This window comes from Ipomoea triloba, chromosome 4 (genome assembly GCF_003576645.1).
Source record: "Ipomoea triloba cultivar NCNSP0323 chromosome 4, ASM357664v1".
Classification (NCBI taxonomy): Eukaryota; Viridiplantae; Streptophyta; class Magnoliopsida; order Solanales; family Convolvulaceae; genus Ipomoea; species Ipomoea triloba.
The window spans coordinates 12,075,814-12,099,703 of record NC_044919.1 but is presented as its reverse complement, the minus strand read 5'-3'; the positions used below and the strand labels follow the sequence as shown (position 1 = coordinate 12,099,703).

Below are 23,890 nucleotides of genomic sequence, written 5' to 3'. Positions count from 1 at the left end.
AATCAGCCTATCAGCCAATTTTAGCTTATTTGACCACTATTAATTGTTTGGTTAATAAGCTTTTTGTAACTCCAAAATGCTAAAATTCAAAAGGCTACTCAAAGCAGCATTTTCAATTAGCTTTTTGAGAAAAGAAATTATACCAAACAGCTATCAGCTAACAGCTAATCTATCAAACAACTTTCTACAATCAGCTAATGTTATCAACAAATCATACCTTCTAACCCAAACAACCAACCCAATCAGCTAACAGCCATTTACCAAATAGGGCCAATGAATTCTCCAAATTCTAGGAAAATGGAGAACAATTTTCCATTTTTCAATTACTAAAAATGATTTTAGTAAATAAGTTTGGTCGTTTACTGTTTTCTATCTCTCTAATTTTTTATTTTTCTAAAAAAATGACTCATTTTTTCAAAAGTTTGGACTTGTCTCCCTTTTGCCAAGATGTCACCCAAGCAAATTCAAGCTGAACAACGTTACTATAGAAACAACGCACAGTAAACTTATTTAAAAAAAAAAACACACACAGTAAACATATCTCACCCTTATTCTTTCTCAATTGCTTTTCATTTCACTCTCAAACATCATTTAGTATTGACACAACTTTATTTAATTAACTCACAATATTAGTTTAGCATTGAGAAAGTGGTGGGTACAAGGCATGACAAGTCTGTGGGGTTTTTTTTTTTTTTCGAAAATACAAGTCTGTGGGTTTAATTGTTTATTAATTTATTTAACTACTTTGCACATGGCACATAAAAAATTCACCCATTTAATTACAACTAAGGAAAAATAAAAAGGATTTGCACTTGCAGACAACACATATGGCACATAAACAACAATAATAGATTGTCGCTGTAAGATTCCCACTGAATATTAAACAATTGAAGCTCATATTATATCGTCATTATCTAACTCTAATCTTTACAAGTTGCAATTCTGCTAACCAACTCATCTGATCTCTTGCAATAAACAGCTTCATTCTCCAATCTCTCCACAAAAAGCTCAGATTTCTGATGGAACTATTGGATGAGAACAGAATGGACGGTGTTGAAGCAATTCTGAACTGGGAAATTAAACAAAGAGCAGAAATGTAGCTTTCAGAATTGAAGATGAGATTGAACTCCAAGTAGTACATCTCTATGGGAATACTGATGAGGAAAACGTTCATCGTTGCCAGAGGTATATAATTTATTAACTGCAGAGGCATGATATTTAATTGTTATAGTTGTAATAGGTACATAATTTATTTACTGCATGGACATAATATTTTAATTGTCATAACTATAATAGGTACATAATTTATTAACTGCTAGTACATGATATATTAACTGCAAATATATAATATATTAATTATAATATATACATAATTTATTAACTAAGTAAATAATACTACGTATGTCATTGCATATCCATAAATTGGAAACAAGGACGTGGATCTCATTGACGAAGACACAGTAAAGATCTCTCCCCCTTTCTCTTTCTCAATTGTTTTTCTTTTCACTCTCAAACATCATTTTGTTTCATCGTATTATTCACTCTCTGATCTAACATAATTTTATTTAATTAACTCTGCAGTTTTAATTGCTTTAAGCCTTTAACAACTTTGCACATGGCACATAAAAAATTCACCCATTTATAATTACAACTAATTATAACTAAAAAGGATTTGCATTTGCTGGACAACACATATGGCACATAAACTACAATAGAATTGCGCTGTAAGATTCCGACTTACATTAAACAATTACATCTCATATTATGTTGTCATTATCTAACTCAAATCTTTACAAATTGCAGAAATTGTTAACATAAAAAAGAAAGCTTGTTGAAAATTTGTAGCAAAAATTGCATTCTAAGGGTTATTTTGTGATACGAATATATGTGGGCCGGGATACACTTTCGATTTGGAGCAGGTCAAAGTAGATTCGAATTCTTTGAAGTTAGACGAAGAAATTGATCGATATATTGGACGATGAAAAATCGATTGTCAAAGTATAACCATTTGAGTTGGAAAATAGAAATGAGAAGACTTCGAAGTAGCCTTTGTCCTACATTGGAATAGAAAGTGAGTTTGTACTAGTATATATACAATATTCGGATCCCTTTTAACAATTTGAATTTAATAGCATAAATGGTTTCTTTCGCGCATGAGGGGAGTGCATCGGCGACCTGCATTCACAAATATAATATCGTCCGAAAATGAACATATTTTTTTCCAACTGAACTGAAAAGTGACTGGGCATCTATAGGTTAAAAAATGCTGTCGGCAAATTAAAGAATTATTGCACTGATCAGATCAGTGGCATTACCCATCTTGCTTAGCTTCTGCTAATCTGCACTCAAACAAACTCAGAAAAACTACTCTCATTTGATTTACATTACACCTATACTAACAGAGATATATACAGAGAGAGATTAATGGCTTGTGTAGCTGTAAATTCTCTTATCAGAACATTAGAGATTGAGTTCTTGCAACCTGAACCTCGTCCAATCGTACAACAAATGGAACTCATCCCTTTTAACAAAGAGCTGATCCAATCTCTCCATGCAAAGCTTGGTTTTCTGATACAACTGTTCGACGAATTCAGAATGGATGGTGTTGAAGCAATTAAAGACTTGGAAACAAAGCTCAGAGATGTAGCTTTCAGAGTAGAAGATGAAATTGAACTCCATGTGGTAGATCTGGAAGCTTTCAGAGATCTCTATGAAAGTGATCTCTATTTGGTAGATCCCTTTAAAGAAGCTGACGAGGAAATGGGAGAAGGGGACACTGAAGCCATAAAAACCCAGCATTCTCATAGACTTAGAGATGTATTGCAACAAGCAATAGAAGACGTTGATGCCATTAAAGAAGAGCTGGAGAAAGTGATGATGGAGTACAAGCATGTCATAGCTGTGCAAGGAAGGGAGACTACACTTGGTGATGAACTTGTCAAGATGGAGGGTTCCGGTTCCTCCAATCATGCTTCACACACTGACGACATGATGGTCGGGAAAAACAATGAGTTCGAGACTATAAGGGAGATGCTAATACAACATCCATCTAAACAACGAGAACTTGTCTCAATTCAAGGTATGGGAGGAATCGGCAAGACAACACTAGCTAGATGAGTTTATGAAGATCCATCTGTTGTCTCCCACTTTGACAAACAAATATGGGTTGTTGTATCACAACATCACAATAAGAGGCAAATGCTCTTAGATCTTCTTGGTTCTAAAAACAACAGCAGTGATGAGGATGACCTAGCATTACAGCTCTACCAAAGTTTGAAGGGTCAAGGGTACTTTGTAGTGATGGATGATGTATGGAGCAGAGACTCATGGAATGATGTTAACTCTTGCTTTCCAGATGATATAAATGGGAGTCGAGTATTGTTGACTACTCCCGTAGCAGAGGTGGCTACTTGTATTGGCTCTAACAATCACTTCTCCCATCAAATGCAGTTCTTAGACCAAAGTGAAAGTTGGGAATTATTTCATAAAAAGGCATGCAAATCTCATGGTGTTGAATTTGAGACAATTGGGAGGCCAATTGTTGAGAAATGTAAAGGACTGCCATTGGCAATTGTTGTGATAGCAGGTTTATTTTCAAAACTCAATATAGTAGATGAGTGGAAGAAAACTGCTAATGCTCTAATAAGTTCTTCAACATCAACTCTAGATGATGAAGAATGTCGAAGAATCCTCTCATTGAGTTATAATCACTTGCCCTATAATTTGAAAGCTTGTTTTTTATATTTAGGAGTTTTTCTAGAAGATTATAAGATCAATGCTAACAAGCTTGCAAGATTATGGGCTGCGGAAGGAATTGTAAAGGCATTCAAGAATGAGAGTTTTGAAGCGGTGGCTAAAAGGTACATAAATGAGCTTATGGATAGAAACTTAATTCTTGTAAGCAAAAGAAGTTGTTGTGGAAGAAAAATTAAGGAGTTTATAGTACATGATTTATTGCATGCGTTTTGTGTAAGAGAAGGTCAAAAACAGAGTCTTTTGCATGTTGAGGTGTCCGTTGTGTAAGAAAAATGGTTCCAATTTCCCTCAGAAAGGTGTCCGTTGGATAAGAATCCAAAGGGTGTCATTTGAAGATTTGGACATCTCTGCGTTACATTCTCTGTCAAAACACTGCCGGTCCATCTTTTATTTTCCTATGAGGCCCATAGGTTCAATAATTTTGGAATTTTTCAGCCTATTGAGGGTACTCTGTCTTCCTGGATTCCAGTCGCTAACAAGTCCGACTGTTCATATCCATTTGAGATACCTATTGGCAAATAAAGCTTGTCATTCATTTTTCTCCAACGCTTGGAATCTTCAAACATATTGTGTGTATTATACAGGATTGAGCCATTTGAAGTTTCCACAACTACAGTATATTCAGTGTTATAATATAGGATCTTTTCCCAAATCTGTTCATCAAAACTTGCATGTCATTTCTGAGTTGCTGGATCATCATTGCCACCAAGAGTCCTTAACAAAAGTTCCATACCTAAGGAAGGTAACTTTTGAAATGAAGAAAGTTGATGATTGCATTAAGAACCTTGTCTATTTACAGCATCTCGAGAGTTTGTCTATAATTTTTAAAACACGGAGCTATGAAATTCGGTATATTCTTCTCTTGAAAAACATTAGGAAGCTGAGGTTTGATTTTATGAAATCTGAGTGGAAGGCAATTAATGTTTTGAGCAAGTTACCAAGGCTTGAGGTGCTCAAGTTAGTAAACGCTGACCTTGGCAAAAAGTGGGAACTACCAGTGAATGTAAAATTCTGCCACTTAATTTGTTTGAAAATTTGGTCTCCTAATCTCAAGCATTGGGAAGTTGGTGCTGATAATTTTCCAAAACTTGAGCGCCTATTCCTTAACACATGCTTTGAATTGAGAGAGATCCCAAATAGCTTTGCAGAAATTCCAACATTGAACTTAATCCATTTAGAGAGGTGTCATCCTTCTGCAGTGATGTCAGCCAAGCAAATTCAGGCTGAGCAGCATGACTATGGAAATGAGAATATGGTTGTCATTGAGATAAACACAACACAGGTCTCTCGATCAATCTCCATTTGTTTTTCTCAATTGCTTTTTATTTCACTCTCCTTTAATTTTTCTCCCAACTTCATTTAGTTTCATCACACCCTAATTTGTTTTCATTGATTCATGACAGCCTAGCTCTCTTGAAGATGACTCCGATGAAGGCGAGTTTGATGAAGATGAAGAGTAGATGATGCAAAGCTATAGCAAAGAAAGACTCTAAAGCTGCTAATTAAGATGATCTAGCCAAAGTCCAATAAAAGAAGGGTGTGGGAAGAGCAGATGGTTTTTGCAATTTTAGTGTTTGAAATGGTTTCTGGTTCATAGGTTCTTCAGCAGCAAATTTGAATAGGGTATACTATACATTACTATATTACTGTCTTGTATTGCAGGCCGGGCTGCTTCTAGGAATGAACAATATAATCTCCTGGATTTAAGGCTTGCTAGATATATGGATTTAAAAATTGTAAAAATATATTGATCTATATTAATATTAATAGTGAATTCTATTTAACTTCAGCGTAGCTGCATTAGCTTGGTCTTCCTGATCTAATATTTATAACCAGAGTAATCTTCCCCTTCTTAAATGACATTTTCTAATTGGACAATTAACTTTCTTTTTAACTAATGGTGCGGGGCAAAAACTTGTGTAGTGAAACTATCTCGCGAATCCTTATTTGTGATATGAGTCGAGTGGTAGACAACCGGGTGAGATGCATGCTCAATGAAGGCACACTCTGAAATAAGTATCACAATTTACGTATATATACTCCTTCATTTCAAATCTAAAAACATAATAAGTCTCCATCAAAATTATATCCCTAACTTATGTCCATGTTTTTAGTGCTAATCATTGTGTAAATTGTGCTTGTTAGAGTTGTACTATATAATTTTTAGACAAAAATACTTCTACTGTTATAACTTCGATTATTTTTTCCATTATTGTTATCGAGCACATGCATCCACCATATATTTTCTTATATTATTTAGTGATAATAATATTTGTAGACATTATATATTTGATTAATATAATAAATAAATTTGATTTCATATAAATTTTAATTAGTAAGGGTTTGTTAATTATTTTTAAAAATATAAATATTTGGTATTTTTTTTTTTGGTGTGAATGACCCGTCAAGGACGGGGTAGAAACGGCTACCAAACTCTAATGGAACTGGCACCCGCGGCATCCGCAGCAAGCAGCACTTCAATGCTAGCGGGAGGTGCATCCATGAGCACTGTGCCCCACTCCCCTAGTTGACCTAGGTTCGCAAGGTGATCTGCACATCTGTTCCCTTCTCTGAGAATATGCTGGAGAGTCAGTTGTTCAAAGCAACCCAAAAGAGACTGGCGATCCTTTAGGAGTGTCGAATTATGCCCACGGTCGTCTAGTTCGCTCGTAACTAGGGTGACCACCGACTCAGAGTCGAGTTCAAGAATCACTTTCCTAAAACCCTTCGCTTTTGCCAGCCGTAAATCCTCCCTTAGGCCCCACAGTTCTGCGGCAAAGCTATTAGCAAACCCAATTTTAGTAATGAACCCAAAGATCCAATCCCCTAAGTGGTTTCGTGCCAAGCCATTGGCGCTCGCAAGTCTTGTACATTTCTTGAAGGCACCATCTGTGTTAATTTTAATCCAGTCTTGATTTGGCGGAGACCAAAAAACCCAACGCATCCTCCCCCTTGGTTCAGGATTTCGTTGACAACCAAAATGGACTGACTCTCTTGCCGCACACTCAGCGCGCCGAATGATATCAAGCGGTGAAGGACGAGCGTGATCGAAGATCCTCCTGTTACGAGATTTCCAAAGTTCCCAGCAGGTGTAACTAAAAGTCAGTCCCCAGGGAATACAATTAATGATGTCGATCGAAGAACAGTTCTGTTGGAGCCATTGTAAGAAGTTTGGTGAAGCCCCATGAAAGAAGGAGTTCGGAGCTTGCGATAACCTCCAGCAAACCCGCGCAACATCGCAGTGTCTGAAGATATGGCTTACGTTTTCGCAAGTGTTGCCGCATGTCATGCAGTTGCTGTCATCACACATAAAAAAGACTAGTATAAAAAATATAAGGGAAAATTGTTTTTTTGGTCCCACAATTATACACTCTGTATAGATTTAATCCTTGAATTATATGCGTGATCATTTTTACCGTACCCTAAAGTTATGTGTGAAATGACGATTTTAGTTCTCGAAAGACCAAATTCGTAACTTTATTAAAGAGTTAATTCCAGCAATAGTCCTCCGACTATTGCGATTTTCCAAAATTGGTCCTCGTGTTTTAATTTGGACGAAAAAGACATTTGACTTTCATATTTGTTCCAGCATTAGTCCTTCTGTTAACCTATAGTTTGTTAGGCGTTAGTGTAGGGGCTAAAATGGTAATTTCATTAGCTTTCTTTCCTTAACATAATTAAGAAAATCATATTTTGATAAAACGACACCGTGCAGAACTGGAATCAACTCATGAACCTCTTCGTTCTCCCCGTTTATGAAACCCTAGCTTCAATCTTTATTGATTAGTCCTATCACAAAGTTGTGCATTTTGAACTAGCAGAACAGTATCGATTTGGGGATAATGAAGAGGACATTTCCATGGAGCAAGGGAGATGACGACTCATCATCAGACGGCGACGGCGACGGCGACGGCGACTCGTCGTTTGTCGATTCAGATGCCGAGGAAAATGCCGCAGAGAAATCCTCATAACTTCATTTTTTTCTTATCTAGATTTCATAGAAATTGTATAAAACTGTTTCAACAATCTCTGTCAGCTAGAATGAGCTCATTATTTATCTATATGTATAAATTGAAATGAAGAATCTCTGTTACTAGGAAAGCATTTTTTTTCATGTCCAGAATTCGTAGGAATTGAATAAACTGCAATCAACTCTTTCTGTTAACTGGAAATAGCTCATCATTGTTTATGCTAAATTTTGAAAGCAGATGAAGAAACCAAAATGGCTTCATAATTACGTTTTGGCTAATGAAATTGTTTTGGCTAAAATAATTGTGTTAAGGAGCCCATGAAAAGAAAGCTTTTGCACAAAAAAGGAATTGTTTTGGGACTTAGGAGTACTAAACTGTTTTGAGCGATGATGAGCTGCTGAAGCTTGGCGTTGCGAGCATTGAAGGCGAAAATGAGTGAATCCAGCGAAGTCCCTGCTTCTTTCAGGTCCATTTTTTCCTCTCTCACTGTATATCTCTCTGAAATACTCACGAACATGAGGAAGAAGAAAACGAAATTACCATTTTAGCCCCTATACTAAAGGTTAACGGAAGGACCAATGTTGGAACAAATATGAAAGTCAAGTGTCTTTTTCGTCCAAATTAAAAAAACGAGAACCAATTTTGAAAAATCACAATAATCGGGGGACCATTACTGGAATTAACTCCTTTATTAGATGACATATTGGTGACATGAATAGTCTCGAAAGACTAAAATTGTCACTTCACACATAATTTAGGAGTTAAAAATGATTACACTTGAAGCTTCACTCTTCACTGTCGATTCCCAGAATAAAAGTTGCGGTGGCGATTTGCAGAATCAAAGAGCATCTCCTAAAACAAGCAGTGGAAAACGGCAGGTGCGACACCAAGGCCGGCTTCAAACTTCAATAGCTTGTCCTATCATTTATAGATTGTGGTGTGGCTTGTGTAACCCTTATCCCAAAATGTTGAATCCCCAACTCCAGGGGTCCTTTGTACTTTGATCTAATAAAGCATTTGAGAAGATGTAAATTATGATAATTTAATGAGTTCTCTAACCCGTTGGTGTGGGTTCGAGAAACAGAGAGCATCTCCTTTAGCTGTGACACCCAGGCCGCCTTCAAAATTCAAACAGCTAGATTTATCATTTTATAGACTGAGACATCACAAAAAAAAAAATAATAATAATAAAAAAAATAAAACAGAAAAACAAACAAAAAACAAAAGCTCTTACTTGAAGCTAAAATTTAAATTACATAATGAAAAAAAAAGTTAATATCAAATAATTTAAAATAAGATTCAAATGTTTTTAGAAATTTTACATGCATAGTAACAAGGGATAAACTACACATAAGCCGTCATACTATTTGAAAAACAGCAATTAAGCCATCGAACTCAAATAACCCCAAATAAGCTACTGAAAATAGGTGCATGAATATTAATAAGGTAAATTACTTGCATTTGTAAGTGAAAGTATTTGCGAAAATAGGTGCATGAATATTAATAAGGTAAATTACTTGTACTTGTAAGTAAAAATAGGTGCGAAAATAGGTGCACTTGTAAGTGAAACTAGGTGCACCAAAGTTCCAGTTATTTACGAAAATACCACCGTGTCATTTTTTAAAAATTGCATATGATTCGTTGATCTGGACACGTGGACGGCTGTGAAGTGTTCTCATTTCTTACCTAGGCGGCAGTTCGCATTGGAGCGCATCCCTATATATATATATATATATATATATAAACTTAGTTGGGCAGCACTTTGTATGTTCTAAAAAATAAATACAGATTCCACAGCAACTTATTGATATAAATGATAAATTCAATGCACATATTTTGTTTGCAGTCTTCAAAGAAAAGAGAGAGTATATAGTTGAATATGCAATTAAGTTAATTTATTCTCCAATATGTTAAATCATATAACATTAGTTTGACATATTGTATATAATAGCTACTAGTGTGGTATACATACAGGTAAAAGATGGAGTTAGATTTGAGTTATTGATCAAATCTATATCAACGACTCAAATCAATGAAAATTAAAAAGAAAAAAAAAAAGAGCTCCTCAACTAAAGAAGTCAATTGTAAAAAATGGCACACCTTAAGATGGAAAACAACAATCTTAATAAAAAAAAAAAAAACAAAGTACTTTAAGAAGGAAAACAATGCACCATAAGAAGAAAAATCGCGCACCTAAAACTTTAGACCGATGCACCTTAAGAAGGAAAACAACGCAACTTAAGAAGAAAAACAACACACCTTAAAGAAGGAAAACAACGCACCTAAAGCTTTAGGCCGACCACCTTAAGTTTCAACAACTAACGCGCCTTAAGCACACAGACCACGTACCTTACAAAGGAAAACTACACACCTTAAGAAGGAAAATCATGCACCAAAAGTTTTAAACAGATACACCATAAGTTTCAATAATCGATGCACCTTAAGCACACAACACAAAAACCAGTCAAACCACGCACCTTAAACTTGTCCTAACGTAGAGTTCAGGTGTAGTTGCGCCTTCCCGTGCGGTCGGTGTGGTTTACACCACTCAATGTTAAGAAATGCACCACACAAATATGCACTATTAGCCTATTAGGTACACATCACCAAAAAACACACCACTATATATAAAAAAATACACCACACAGTGTTCAGAAATGCACAATTAGAAATAGGGGAGTTATAAGGTGTTTTTATGCATTTTCATTGTGGTGCATTTCTTAACATTGAGTTGTGTAAACTGCACCAATCGCACGGGAAGGCACGGCCACATTTGAATAGAAATATATATATATATATATATATATATATATATATATATATATATATATATATATATATATATATATATGTTTTTTTTCGTGATCACAATGTGTTGTGGGCACGGGAACCAATAATTGCCTATTGGAATATTTTAGAATTGGTTTTATTAATTAATTAGGATGATTATTTTTAAATTATTTTAGATTTGGTTTGTTAGAATTATATTAAATTTAATGTTTATCTTAGTTTGTTAGTTAGGATTATTTTATTATATTCTAAATAATTATCTCATTCATGTGGTTGTAATATGCTTGTTAATGGCTATTTAAGGCCATTGCATGTAGGGGTGGAAATAGGCTAGGCCGAGTCGGGCTTTAGAAATTTAGGCCTGGACCTGCTATGGAAATCTAAAGCCTGAGTCTGGGCCTGGGCCTGCATGTAGGCTTTTTTTTAGGCTCAAGCCTGAGCCTACAGTTGGTCTGGCCTGGCCTGAAGCCTGTTTAAAAGACTATTTAATATATAGGCTTTTAAAAAGGCTTGTAAATAGATCCTAAATAGGCTTTGAGCCTATTTAAGGCCTACATTTTAAGCCAAATATACCTGTAAAAAATTTACAAAAAATACCTAAGTTTATATTAACCATAAAAGTTCATATTTCATAGGAAAAAGTGTCAAATAGGCCACTGAACTTATCACTTTTGTGCAATTGGACCATTAAACTTAAAAAGTGTGCAATTCAACCATCAAACAAGTAAAATTTGTGCAATTGGACCATTTTTATAAAAATTTTATGGTAAAATCCAATTATATTACTAACATATATGTATTAAGAGTGGCATTTTCTTCTAACGTACTAGTTGGGAGTCAATATTGAAATGTTTTTAACTCAAATTGAATTAAAATTTTTTGTAAAAATGGTCCAATTGCACAAATTTTGCTTGTTTGATGGTTGAATTGCACACTTTTTAAATTCAATGGCCCAATTGCACAAAAGCGAGTTCAGTGATCTATTTGACACTTTTTCCTATTTCATAATACATTATCCAACACCACAAGTAAAAGTTCGTAATAAAATTCAACAATACAACTAATACTAGTAAACATTAAACACTAAACTAGTAAACTTAATAATTAAACAACTAAACATTAATAATTAAACTAGTAAACAAATAATTAAATAAACCAAGAAACATTAATCAATATAAATTAAACCAGTGGACTAGTGGCTCTTAATAATTAAACAAGTAAACAATAAATTAATAATTAAACCAATAAACATAAAACAACAACTCACGTAGAAGTAATAATTAAACAAGTAAATAATAAATTAATAATTAAACCAATAAACATTTAACAATAACTCACGTAGAAGTAATAATTAAACAAGCAAATAATAAATTAATAATTAAACCAATAAACATAAAACAAAAACTCACGTAAAAGATTTGTTCAATTGCGGATGAAGACACAGTCGGCGATTTGTTCAATTGGGATGGGGAATATCGATTAGGGTTATTTGGTTAAAATATATATATATATATATATATATATATATATATATATATATATATATATATNATATATATATATATATATATATATATATATATATATATATATATATATATATATATATATATATATATATATATATATAGTTATAGTGGGGGTTATATTATAAATATAAAAGATATTAGTTATAAAATAAAATATATAATAAATATAAATTATATATATAAACAGGCCAAGCCTGCGGGCTTGTAGGCCTGGCCTTTACATATAGGCCTGAGCCTATTTACATAAATAGGCTTTTAAATAAGCCTAAGCCTGACCTTTTTACTAAACAGGCCAGGCCTTAAGTAGGCCAGGCCGTAGGCCCCTATGTAGGGGTCTGGCCTATTCCCACCCCTAATTGCATGCCAAATGAAATATACAGTAGAGAATTTTTGAGATAGAAAACTGAGTGTTTTCTGGAACTCGGAATGAGTTCGGCCGTGATGAGTGGATCATGGCAAACCTGACTTATCAAGGAAATTACCACCCTTGTGGCGCGTTCGGCAAACCGTTATACATTAAAACCCAAAAATAACCCTTTACCCAACCTAAATTAAACCTTCCAAATCAAACTCACCCAACCGAATAAATCATTTTAAAATCCTTTTTAAATTAGAGTGTGAAGAGAAGATCGGGCCAACCAGGTTCGCATCACAATGTCAGCTGCCTCTATGGCTATATCAGTCCCCACACCAATTGCTATTCCAACATTAGCTGCTACAAAAAGCCGGAGAGTCGTTGATTCCATCTCCAACCATTGCTACTACTTTTCCTGAAGCCTATCATCAAACACAGACAGATTAATACAATTGTAGTATCTGTGAATTTGGTGATTAACCCAACAAGGATAGTATTGGGCAGAAGCCGATTAAGGGCCAAGTCTAGCCTCTGGTGGCTAAGGGGATTGTTGGCAGAGGCCTGAAGGGCCAAGTTGGGCCAAGTCCAGCAGTTTGCCTCTCGAAAATGGCCTTCGCTACGAACTATAGCTTTTGGCATAGTGTGTTGCGCCTTAGCTACAAGCGATTATTTTTGACATAGCCGTAAGCGTTTGATCCTAACACATAGCTCAATTTCAAATTACAACAATTAAGTTCAATAATAATATATTTCAAGTTTAATTTTCGAAAGGGAAATCAATTTACTACCTGCAGCTCCTTCACTTTATTGGCTTTATCTTAAGGTTTGGCTTCTGCAATAGTTAATTCCAACTTCCTTAGCAATGGCATTGGCTGTTCCCCAGTTGTCGCCCGTTACTAGCATACTCTGCACATTCATAGATTTGAGAATGGAAATGACTTGGGGTGCTTCGGGCTTCAAAAGATCTGATATTGCAAGAACTCCAGCAAGCTCCCTATCAATAGATACAAGAATCCCTGTTTGAGCCAACTCTTCAGTTTTGGTTAACAATTCTTCAGCATCAGTTGGAATTGTAATGCCTTGATCCAACATGAGGCTCTTGTTGCCTACAATGACTTCCTTATTTCGGACCAGTTAGACAAGAATGGTATGTTTCAAGAACACAGAATCGTAATTACATACATATATACATACAGGATTGTATTTGCAGTTTGATTCATGCATTTGTCACAGGACAGGCAACACCATTATTTTACAAGAAGAAGATGTTTTAATTACATACATTATTTTCAGTGTTGGTCTGCATATAGAGATCCAATGTGTAATGCTAGTTCACTTGCTCCCAATACAGTACAGTACAGGGACTTCTCATAGGAGCACAACAATCTTCTTTACTATACACTTCATACTATATTTTCACGTACTGCTGCTGTGGCTATACATCTCTACTTCTTCAACCTAGCTAATTCCACAAATTAAATTGAAGTGAAGAAGAATCAGAAGTGGATAACTGATAACAATATTTATGAGTCCACAAAGAGGCAAATGTTGCGCCCGCGGAAGTGGGATAGATCAGATTGCAACAATAATTTGAGAAAGAAAAATAAATGAGGCACAGATTTTACGTGGAAAACCCCAAAACAAATTAGGGTAAAAACCACGGGCAAGGGTAGAAGAATTTCACTATGAGAAAATAGGAGTTACAACCACTCTCTAACTAACAAGGAGAAAACAAGGATAATTCTCTCTTGCTAGGAAGGAGAAATACACTCAACAAACTCTCTAATATCTCTAGTATATGAGGGAAGAATATAATGATTTGGGATGACAAGAATGGCAAATGACCTCCCTATTTATAGTTGAGAAATTGGGGTCATTTTGTAGTTAGTCCAAAGTTTAGGGACCAAANCCTCTTCACACAGTTCCAATGCTCTCTGCCTAGATTCGCCATGTACCGACTAACTACTCCCACTGCTTGCGCAATGTCTGGTCTTGTACATATCATAGCGAACATTAGACTCCCCACCGCTGATGCATACGGTACTCGAGACATCTCCATCCTCCCTTCTTCATTGCAAGGACTCATACTTGAGGATACTTTGAGATTAATAAGAAGAGGGGTAGAAATTGGCTTACAATCTTGCATGCTGAAACGTGACAAGATTTTCTTTAAATAATTCTTTTGAGAAAGCCAAATCTTCCTATTATCTCTGTCTCGGTGAATTTGCATCCCTAGAATCTTGTTTGCTGGTCCCAAGTCCTTCATTTCGAATTCCCTAGCCAGTTGTGCCTTCAATTCATCAATGTGATCTTTGTTAGGGCCTGCGACCAACATGTCATTTACATACAACAGCAATATAACAAAGTTATCTTTTCCAAACCTCTTGAAATATGCACAAGGGTCTGCATTCAGTCTGTTGTATCCAAGGCACATGATGAAGGAATCAAATCTCTTATACCAACACCTTGGCGCCTGCTTTAAACCGTACAGAGATTTGTTCAACCTGCAAACCAAGTTCTGATTCTCTTTGTCTTCAAATCCTTCAGGCTGGAGCATATATATCTCTTCTTCAAGATCTCCATGAAGAAAAGCCGTTTTCACATCTAGCTGCTCTAGATGTAAGTTGAATGTAGCACACATTGCCAAAACTACACGAACTGTTGTTAGTCGAACCACAGGTGAAAATATTTCATTGAAATCAATACCTTCTTTCTGAGCATATCCCTTCACCACCAGTCTTGCACGATACCGCTCCACTTGATCGTCACCATTCCTTTTGATTTTGAAGACCCATTTGTTACCAATTGGCTTCCTTCCTTGTGGTAGTGGCACAAGTTCCCATGTATTATTTTTATGGAGAGCTTCTATTTCTTCCTGCATTGCTGCCGTCCATTGAGAAACATCTAAGCTGTTTATCGCCTCCTGAAAGGTTGATAGCTCACCATCCTCTGTTAGAAGGCAGTATGCAACATTCCCTTCCATAACATAATCTGAGTGCCAAGTGGGACATCTTCTTTCACGGTCTGATTGACGAGTTGTTGGAGCTCCAGAGCGTTCTGGTTCTGGTTCCTCGTGCGCCGATTCTGCTTCAGAAGAATCTTGTTCAAATTCCTCCTCTACCTGTATCTGAGTAGTTTCTGGCTTTTCTTTTTCCGTGATATCATCAACTTCTCCTCTTTGTAGCCTGTCCTCTACAAAGATAACATCCCTGCTGATGACAACTTTGTGGGCAGTGGGATCCCACAAGCGATACCCCTTTACTCCATCAGCATACCCCAAGAATCTACATTTCCTGGACTTCGGATCCAACTTTGTAATTTCCTGGGCATTGTACATTGCATACACAATGCTTCCAAATATATGGAGGTTTGAATAATCAACAGGCTTACCAGTCCACATCTCCATTGGTGTTTTCAGCTCGATTGCAGTTGATGGAGCTTGATTCACCAAATAACAGGCGGTATTGACTGCTTCTGCCCAGAATGATTTTTCTAAGCCCGCAGCCCTCAACATTGCTCTTGTCCTTTCCAGCAAGGTTCTGTTCATCCGCTCTGCCACTCCATTTTGTTGAGGAGTGTATGCCACCGTGAACTGCCTTTTGATACCTTCCTTCTTGCAGAAGTCATCAAATTCCTCACTTGTATATTCCCCTCCATTATCTGTCCTGAAACACTTGATCTTCTTCCAGGAATCAAGTTCCACCCGTGCTTTAAAGGCTTTGAAAGTCGCAAACACATCTGACTTTCTCTTGATAAGGTACACCCAGCATCTCCTAGAGTAATCGTCGATGAATGAGACAAAATACTTTGCCCCTCCTAGGGATGGAACCGGTGCTTGCCACACATCAGAGTGAACCAATTCTAGAACAACCTTGCCTCTAGAATTTGATGTGCTGAATTTAAGACGATGTTGCTTACTTGTTATACAATGCTCACACAAAGGAAGTGATACCTTTGTTAACCCCGGAAGTAGCTTTTGCTCCACAAGAATCTTCATTCCTTGTTCTGACATGTGCCCAAGTTTCTGATGCCATAGCAGCGTAGAGTCTGGACTACATGCGGCAACCGATGCCTCTGCTTCTTGCAAAGTCTCTCCCTTCAGCATGTATAGATTTGCAGCTATCTTCTCCCCTTTCATCACCACAAGCGCTCCTTGGAAAATCTTCATGACTCCTTTCTGTGTTTCAATCTTGGTTGCACTATTATCCAATATTCCATAGGATAATAGATTTTTCTTCAAGCCCTTCACGTGCCGCACATCCTGAACAGTTTGGACTGTTCCATCGTACATCTTCAGCTTGATGGTTCCAATGCCGATAATCTCCAAGGCATGATCGTCGCAGCTGTACACAGATCCTCCTGAGATTGGTTCATAATGATGGAACCATTCTCTCCTTGAGGTCATGTGATATGTGGCTCCCGAGTCTATAAGCCATATATCCGCGAACCTTTTTCTGCCTTCCCTGGCTATTGATGCTTCGCAACAGAGAGCACTTCCATCATATGAGGTACTTGCAACATTTCCTTGAGGATTGGAATTTTGAGCTAAATTCCAACAATCTTTCTTCAGGTGACCCTTCTTTCCACAGTTGTAACACTTTAAATTCTTCTTACTTGATTTTGATCTACCACGACCACTACTTTGGCCACGTTCTGTTGACCTTCCTCTCATCACCGTTAACGCCTCTGCCTGTTACAGGTTAACTTGTCTGTCCTCCTTGTTCTTGCGCCGACTTTCTTCTTTAACTTGTCTGTCCTCCTTGTTCTTGCGCCGACTTTCTTCTTTAACTTGTCTGTCCTCCTTGTTCTTGCGCCGACTTTCTTCTTCAACTTGTCTGTCCTCCTTGTTCTTGCGCCGACTTTCTTCTTCAACTTGTCTGTCCTCCTTGTTCTTGCGCCGACTTTCTTCTTCAAGAACCGCGTCCTCCTTGTTCTTGCGCCGACTTTCTTCTTCAAGAACCGCAGCTGCAACATCATCGAAGACTAGATAGTCTGTAAGGATGTTGTTTGTTAAGTTGGTGATGAGCTGATCATACGAATCAGGTAGACTCTGAAGTAGAAATTCCGCACGCTCCTGTGGCTCTATTTTACAGCNACTTGTCTGTCCTCCTTGTTCTTGCGCCGACTTTCTTCTTCAAGAACCGCAGCTGCAACATCATCGAAGACTAGATAGTCTGTAAGGATGTTGTTTGTTAAGTTGATGATGAGCTGATCATACGAATCAGGTAGACTCTGAAGTAGAAATTCCGCACGCTCCTGTGGCTCTATTTTACAGCTTAGAGATGTAAGTTGGGAAAATAGAGTATTCAGCGTATTTAAGTGTTCCGTCACTGAAGTAGATTCTGACATACGAAGAGTATATAATTTCCTCTTAAGGAAAATTTTGTTGTGCAGTGACTTGGCCTCGTACAACCGGTTGAGGTGATCCCAAATCTCCTTGGCCGTCTTCTTCTCCTCGATGCTTGACAATACTCCATCTGCTATTGATAGGTATAGATCCGCCATAGCATCCTCGTTCATCTCGCTCCATTTTTTGTCATCAGTAAAATCCACCGGCCTTTCACTGATAGCCGCTAGACAGTTGTCTTTCCTCAGGATAGCCTTCACCTTCAATTTCCACAATGAGAAATTTTTCCCATTGAATTTTTCAATCTCAAATTTCGCTGCCATATTGTTCTTGAAACAAATTCTGAACAATATATCTGAAGGCTCTGATACCAATTGTTGGGCCCGCGGAAGTGGGATAGATCAGATTGCAACAATAATTTGAGCCCGCGGAAGTGGGATAGATCAGATTGCAACAATAATTTGAGAAAGAAAAATAAATGAGGCACAGATTTTACGTGGAAAACCCCAAAACAAATTAGGGTAAAAACCACGGGCAAGGGTAGAAGAATTTCACTATGAGAAAATAGGAGTTACAACCACTCTCTAACTAACAAGGAGAAAACAAGGATAATTCTCTCTTGCTAGGAAGGAGAAATACACTCAACAAACTCTCTAATATCTCTAGTATATGAGGGAAGAATATAATGATTTGGGATGACAAGAATGGCAAATGACCTCCCTATTTATAGTTGAGAAATTGGGGTCATTTTGTAGTTAGTCCAAAGTTTAGGGACCAAATAATAAATATTTTGGTAGGTGCCTAACTCCATGCCTAACCCTTTTTGACTTGCCTAATTCTTTGTCAATTGTTGATATTTGCCTAATTATGGCTGCTGCAACATTATTTGCCGACAGCAAACTCTAGTGAATGAGTACGTTTCAAGTTAACCTATATAAACGTACATTTTAAAGAAATAAATTTATGATATTTGTTTTATTTTAGTGATTGGAAACAAAATCTCCATGGAGTGTTCAAATATCTTAATATGTACTTGGAATCTTGAAACATCTCACTCTTCAATTCTTATACAATATAATATTTCTTCCCTTAGCTTGAAACAAAATTACATCAAATTTCGCTTTCTTTCTTTTGTTTGATATGATAACATATATAGTTATATGACAGGTTCTGTATGACATGATATATATTACCATTTGGGGTAATGTAAAACCTTAATTTTCAAGCACAAATTTTGTTCTTTTTCTTGATTTTCTCAATATTGGTTTTGTATGTTCACAATAGCAGAAGGGTTCTGCACTTTTAGGCAGAGCTCAAAATGGTAGGTTTTCAAGATTACAGAATTATGATTGCAGCAGCATTTCTCACAGGAGACAACATTATTATATTCCTTAAGAAGAACATGTTTTACATAGATTAGAAAGTTTCCCACTTTATTCTTCAAACCTGATTTCAATTTCTTTTAGGCGGTGACCTAATGATTTGCACAATCTTATGTTATATATTTCATTAAATACTTTGTTGATGGCATGATTAGGCAAATAATGTTACCGAGTCAATTTCTCCTTAAATTTCCTTCCCAGTTCCCAGTTGGAAAAGAAAACATTTACATCATATTTTAATTAATTGCTTTCTTTCTCATGTTTATATGATAATAAGGAAGCCGAAGCTTGTGTTTCATAATTTCTTTAAAACAATTTTCTTGTTCATATTCTACAAATTTTGATGGAGCCACCCTTTTTAATGCTTCAGCAGTAGTTCATATTCTACAAATTTTGCCTAAATGAAATCCATCATTATATTCAAGCACATTCCTAAATGACTTTAGGTAATGTTGGGGAGCTTTAATTTCTATGTGTTGGCTGGCTCTAAGGGAATGAGAAAATCCCCGGTGAGTATAGAAGGCGCGACACTTTTAACTTTATAATGTATTTACAGTACTGGCGGCTAAGGTTTATTTAACTTTATAATGAAAATCTATTTATTTTGGTATACCAAATTGAAGAAGCTAAGTCTCTTTTATTTGCCAGGAAACAACAAAGTTACTCTCTGTGTCATCATATTGTTGGGAATTAAAACATATATACATACTCTCCTTAGCTGGTAGGTTTTGACTGTCATCTGTATATGCAGAACTGAGGTGAGTGTGGTCTCAAATTCAAGTGCATTTTAAATTAAAGCACCATGCATCATCTTCATTCATATTGAAGCTAATAACTTTGCTAATTTGGGTGTTGGGATAATCAGGTGATCTTTGGTACAAGAAGGGTAGATTCTCATTTTTTTGTTTAATCTTGAGGCTTGGCAACTCATTGAATTAGATTCTGCACTGTTTGAGTTGTTCTTGAGAACAAAGTAAATGTATGGATCCGAGGGAATCTATGACGTCACCTGGAACAGCTTCCTATTATTATATGCCGAGGGGAAAAAACTTTAGAGCTGGAAAGCTAAAGGGATGATAGGGGAATTATTCCACTGATGAGATGAGTGGCATTACCCAATTCCACTCATCTTGCTTCTGCTAACCTTCACACCTACACCAACAGAGATAGAGAGAGAAAAGAATGGCTTGTGTAGCTGTAAATTCTCTTATCACAACATTAGAGCTTGAGTTCTTGCAACCTCACCCTCGTCCAATTCTACAAAAAATGGAACTCGTCCCTTTTAACAAAGATCTGATCCAATCTCTCCTTGCAAAGCTTGGGTTTCTGATACAACTGTTCGACGAGAGCAGAATGGATGGTGTTGAAGCAATTAAAGACTTGGAAACAAAGCTCAGAGATGTAGCTTTCAGAGTAGAAGATGATATAGAACTCCATGTGGTACATCTCTATAAAGAAGCTGAGGAGGAAATGGGAGAAGGGGACACTGAAGCCAAAAAAACCCAGCATTCTCATAGACTTAGTCATGTATTGCAACAAGCAATAGAAGACATTGATGCCATTAAAGAAGAGCTGGAGAAAGTGATGATGGAGTACAAGCATGTCATAGCTGTGCAAGGAGGCATGGAGACTACACTTGATGTTATTCCAAAATCTGATGATGAACTTGTCAAGATGGATGATTCAGGTTCCTCCAATCACGCTTCACACACTAAGGACATAATGATTGGGAAAAACAATGAGTTCCAGACTATAAGGGAGATGCTACTACAACATCCATCTAAACAACGAGAAGTTGTCTCAATTCAAGGTATGGGAGGAATCGGCAAGACAACGTTAGCTAGACAAGTTTATGAAGATTCATCTGTTGTCTCCCACTTTGACAAGCAAATATGGGTTGTTGTATCACAACATCACAATAAGAGGCAAATGATCTTAGATCTTCTTGGTTCTAAAGACAATCCAGAATACAGCAATGATGGCCTAGCACTACAGCTCTACCAAAGTTTGAAGGGTCAAAGGTACTTGATGGTGATGGATGATGTATGGAGCATAGAGTCATGGAATGATGTTAAATCTTGCTTCCCAGATGATACAAATGGGAGTCGAGTATTATTGACTACTCGCCTTGCAGAGGTAGCTATTTGTATTGGCTCTAACAATTACTTTTCCCATCAAATGCAATTCTTAGATCAAAGTGAAAGTTGGGATTTATTTCGTAAAAAGGCATGCAAATCTCATGGTGTTGAATTTGAGACAATTGGGAGACCAATTGTTGAGAAATGTAAAGGACTACCGTTGGCAATTGTTGTGGTAGCAGGTTTATTTTCAAAACTCAACACACTAGATGAGTGGGAAAGTATTGCTCATGCTCTAATAAGTTCTTCAACATCAACTCTAGATGATGAAGAATGTTGGAGAATACTCTCACTGAGTTATAGTCACTTGCCCCACAACTTGAAAGCTTGCTTTTTATATTTAGGAGTTTTTCCAGAAGATTATGAGATCAATGTTAAAAACCTTGCAAGGTTATGGGCTGCTGAAGGATTTGTAAAGGCATTCAATAATGAGAGTTTTGAAGGGGTGGCTAAAAGGTACATAAATGAACTTATGGATAGAAACTTAATTCTTGTAAGCAAAAGAAGTAGTTGTGGAAGAAAAATTAAGAGATTTAGAGTACATGATTTATTGCATGCCTTTTGTGTAAGAGAAGGTGAGAACCAGAGACTTTTGCATGTTGTCAACGAAAGTGGTTCCAATTTCCCTCAGAAAGGTGTCCGTTGGATAAGAATCCAATTGGTAGGTGTTGATGACATCTCTTGGTTACATTCTTGTTCAAAAAACAGCCGGTCCATCTTTTATTTTAGTTGGCTTGATAAACATTTAAATTTGGAGTTTTTCAGCCTATTGAGGGTACTCTTTGCTCCTTATTTCTATTCACGAAGGAAGAATGTTGTTCCTATCCATTTGAGATACCTAAGGTTATTCGGGGGATGGGATGGGAGTGATATATTATTATTGTCCCAGGCTTGGAATCTTCAAACATTTAGGGCGGATACAGGAAGAGGAAGGGAGATTTTGGAGTTGCCACAAATACAGTATATTCACTGCCGTAGATTTTATCCAGATTTACCCAAATCTGTTCATCAAAACTTGCACACCATTTCTACATTGGAGGGTAGTGATTGCAGACAAGAGTACTTAAAGAAAATTCCATACCTAAAGAAGGTAACTGTTACAGGTGGAACTGATGATTGCACTAAGAACCTTGTTTGTTTACAGCAGCTCCAGAGTTTGTCTATTTCTTTTAATACATGGAGCTATGAAATTCCGGAAAAGATGGCTTCGATCATTAACAATATTCTTCTCTTGGAAAACGTTAGGAAGCTGATGTTTGAGTGTATGAAGTTTGTGTGGAAGGAAATTAATGTTTTGAGCAAGTTACCAAGGCTTGAGGTGCTCAAGTTAATGGTTTCTGACCTTGGCAAAAAGTGGGAAGTACCAGAGAATGTGAAATTCTGCCACTTAATTTGTTTGAAAATTTGGTCTGGTAATCTCAAGCATTGGGAAGCTGGTGCTGATAATTTTCCAAAACTTGAGCGCTTATTCCTTAACAAATGCTATGAATTAAGAGAGATTCCGAATAGCTTTGCAGACATTCCAACATTGAACTTAATCCAATTAGAGAGGTGTCATCCTTCTGCAGTGATGTCAGCCAAGCAAATTCAGGTTGAACAACATGATTGTGGAAACGAAAATATGGTTGTCATTGAGAAAAAGACAGTACAGGTCTCTCGATCAATCTCCATTTCTTTTTCTCAATTGCTTTTTATTTCACTCTCCTTTAATTTTTCTCCCAACTTCATTTAGTTTCATCACATCCTAATTTGTTTTCACTGATTCATGACAGCCTCACTCTCTTGAAGATGACTCTGATGAAGATGATGCAAATTAAAGCTATAGCAAAAAAAGGCTCTATAGCTGCTAATTAAGATGATGGGCCCACATAGAGCCAAAATCCAATAAAAGAAGGGTGTGGGAAGTGCAGATGGTTTTTGCAAATTTGGTCTTTGAAAATGGTTTCTGGTTCACAGGTTCGTTCTTCAGTTTCAAATTTGAATGGGTCACGCTTGTGTGAGACCGTCTCACGGATCCTTATTTGTGAGACGTGTCGGGTTGGGTCAAAACACCATGCAAATGTCATACTTATATGTGCAAATGTCATACTTATATGCTTAAATATAACACTAATCAAGAATACAATTTTTGTTACTTATAAGTGAAAAAGTAATACATTTTTCATAATAAGTAAGGTTGACAAGTACCCCTCACTTATAAAGGGCAAATATAATACTTTTGAGGAAAAATGTAATACTTTTAAACCGAAATGTAAAAGTATTGCATTTTCCCTTAAAAGTATTACATTACCCTTATAAGTAACACACATTTTATTCCTGATTAGTATTGCATCTGAGCATATAAGTATGACATTTGTGCATATAAGTGTTACATCAGCATCTTGACCCGACCCGACCTGACCCGTCTTATGGTGAGACGGTCTCATACAAGTTTTTGTCAATTTGAATAGGGTATGCATTACTTTGCTCAGCTCCCAAAGGGTATAATAAAGATCTAGTAGATTATACTGTTCATTCCTAGAAGCAGCCCGGCCTGCAATACAATACAGTAATATAGTAATGCTTACGGCTAGATGCATTTAAGAATTGTAAAAATATTAATACGTACTAAATTCTCTTTAA

The 23,890-nt window shown here is 36.6% G+C and overlaps 2 protein-coding genes across 2 annotated transcripts; both read left to right on the top strand.

Annotated features, from left to right (window-relative positions):
• The first annotated feature begins 3,114 nt into the window (after positions 1–3,114).
• Positions 3,115–5,216, top strand: LOC116015813 (putative late blight resistance protein homolog R1A-10). Its single transcript, XM_031255980.1, has 3 exons — positions 3,115–3,860; positions 4,633–5,038; positions 5,160–5,216. The coding sequence occupies exons 1-3, from the start codon at positions 3,199–3,201 to the stop codon at positions 5,214–5,216; spliced, it is 1,125 nt and encodes a 374-aa protein (XP_031111840.1). The 5' UTR covers positions 3,115–3,198.
• Positions 5,217–20,244: 15,028 nt separating this feature from the next.
• On the top strand, positions 20,245–23,207 carry LOC116017881 (putative late blight resistance protein homolog R1B-16). Its single transcript, XM_031258539.1, has 2 exons — positions 20,245–22,919; positions 23,041–23,207. Exons 1-2 carry the CDS (start codon positions 20,313–20,315, stop codon positions 23,083–23,085), a joined length of 2,652 nt encoding a protein of 883 aa, XP_031114399.1. The 5' UTR covers positions 20,245–20,312; the 3' UTR covers positions 23,086–23,207.
• Positions 23,208–23,890: the final 683 nt, after the last annotated feature.

Coding starts and splice junctions, on each gene's coding strand:
- LOC116015813 (XM_031255980.1), top strand. CDS start 3,199: ATGCTCTTAGATCTTCTTGGTTCTAAAAACAACAGCAGTGATGAGGAT. Junction 3,861..4,632: donor TTTGAAGCGGTGGCTAAAAG/GTACATAAATGA, acceptor GAAAAACATTAG/GAAGCTGAGGTTTGATTTTA. Junction 5,039..5,159: donor TTGAGATAAACACAACACAG/GTCTCTCGATCA, acceptor GATTCATGACAG/CCTAGCTCTCTTGAAGATGA.
- LOC116017881 (XM_031258539.1), top strand. CDS start 20,313: ATGGCTTGTGTAGCTGTAAATTCTCTTATCACAACATTAGAGCTTGAG. Junction 22,920..23,040: donor TTGAGAAAAAGACAGTACAG/GTCTCTCGATCA, acceptor GATTCATGACAG/CCTCACTCTCTTGAAGATGA.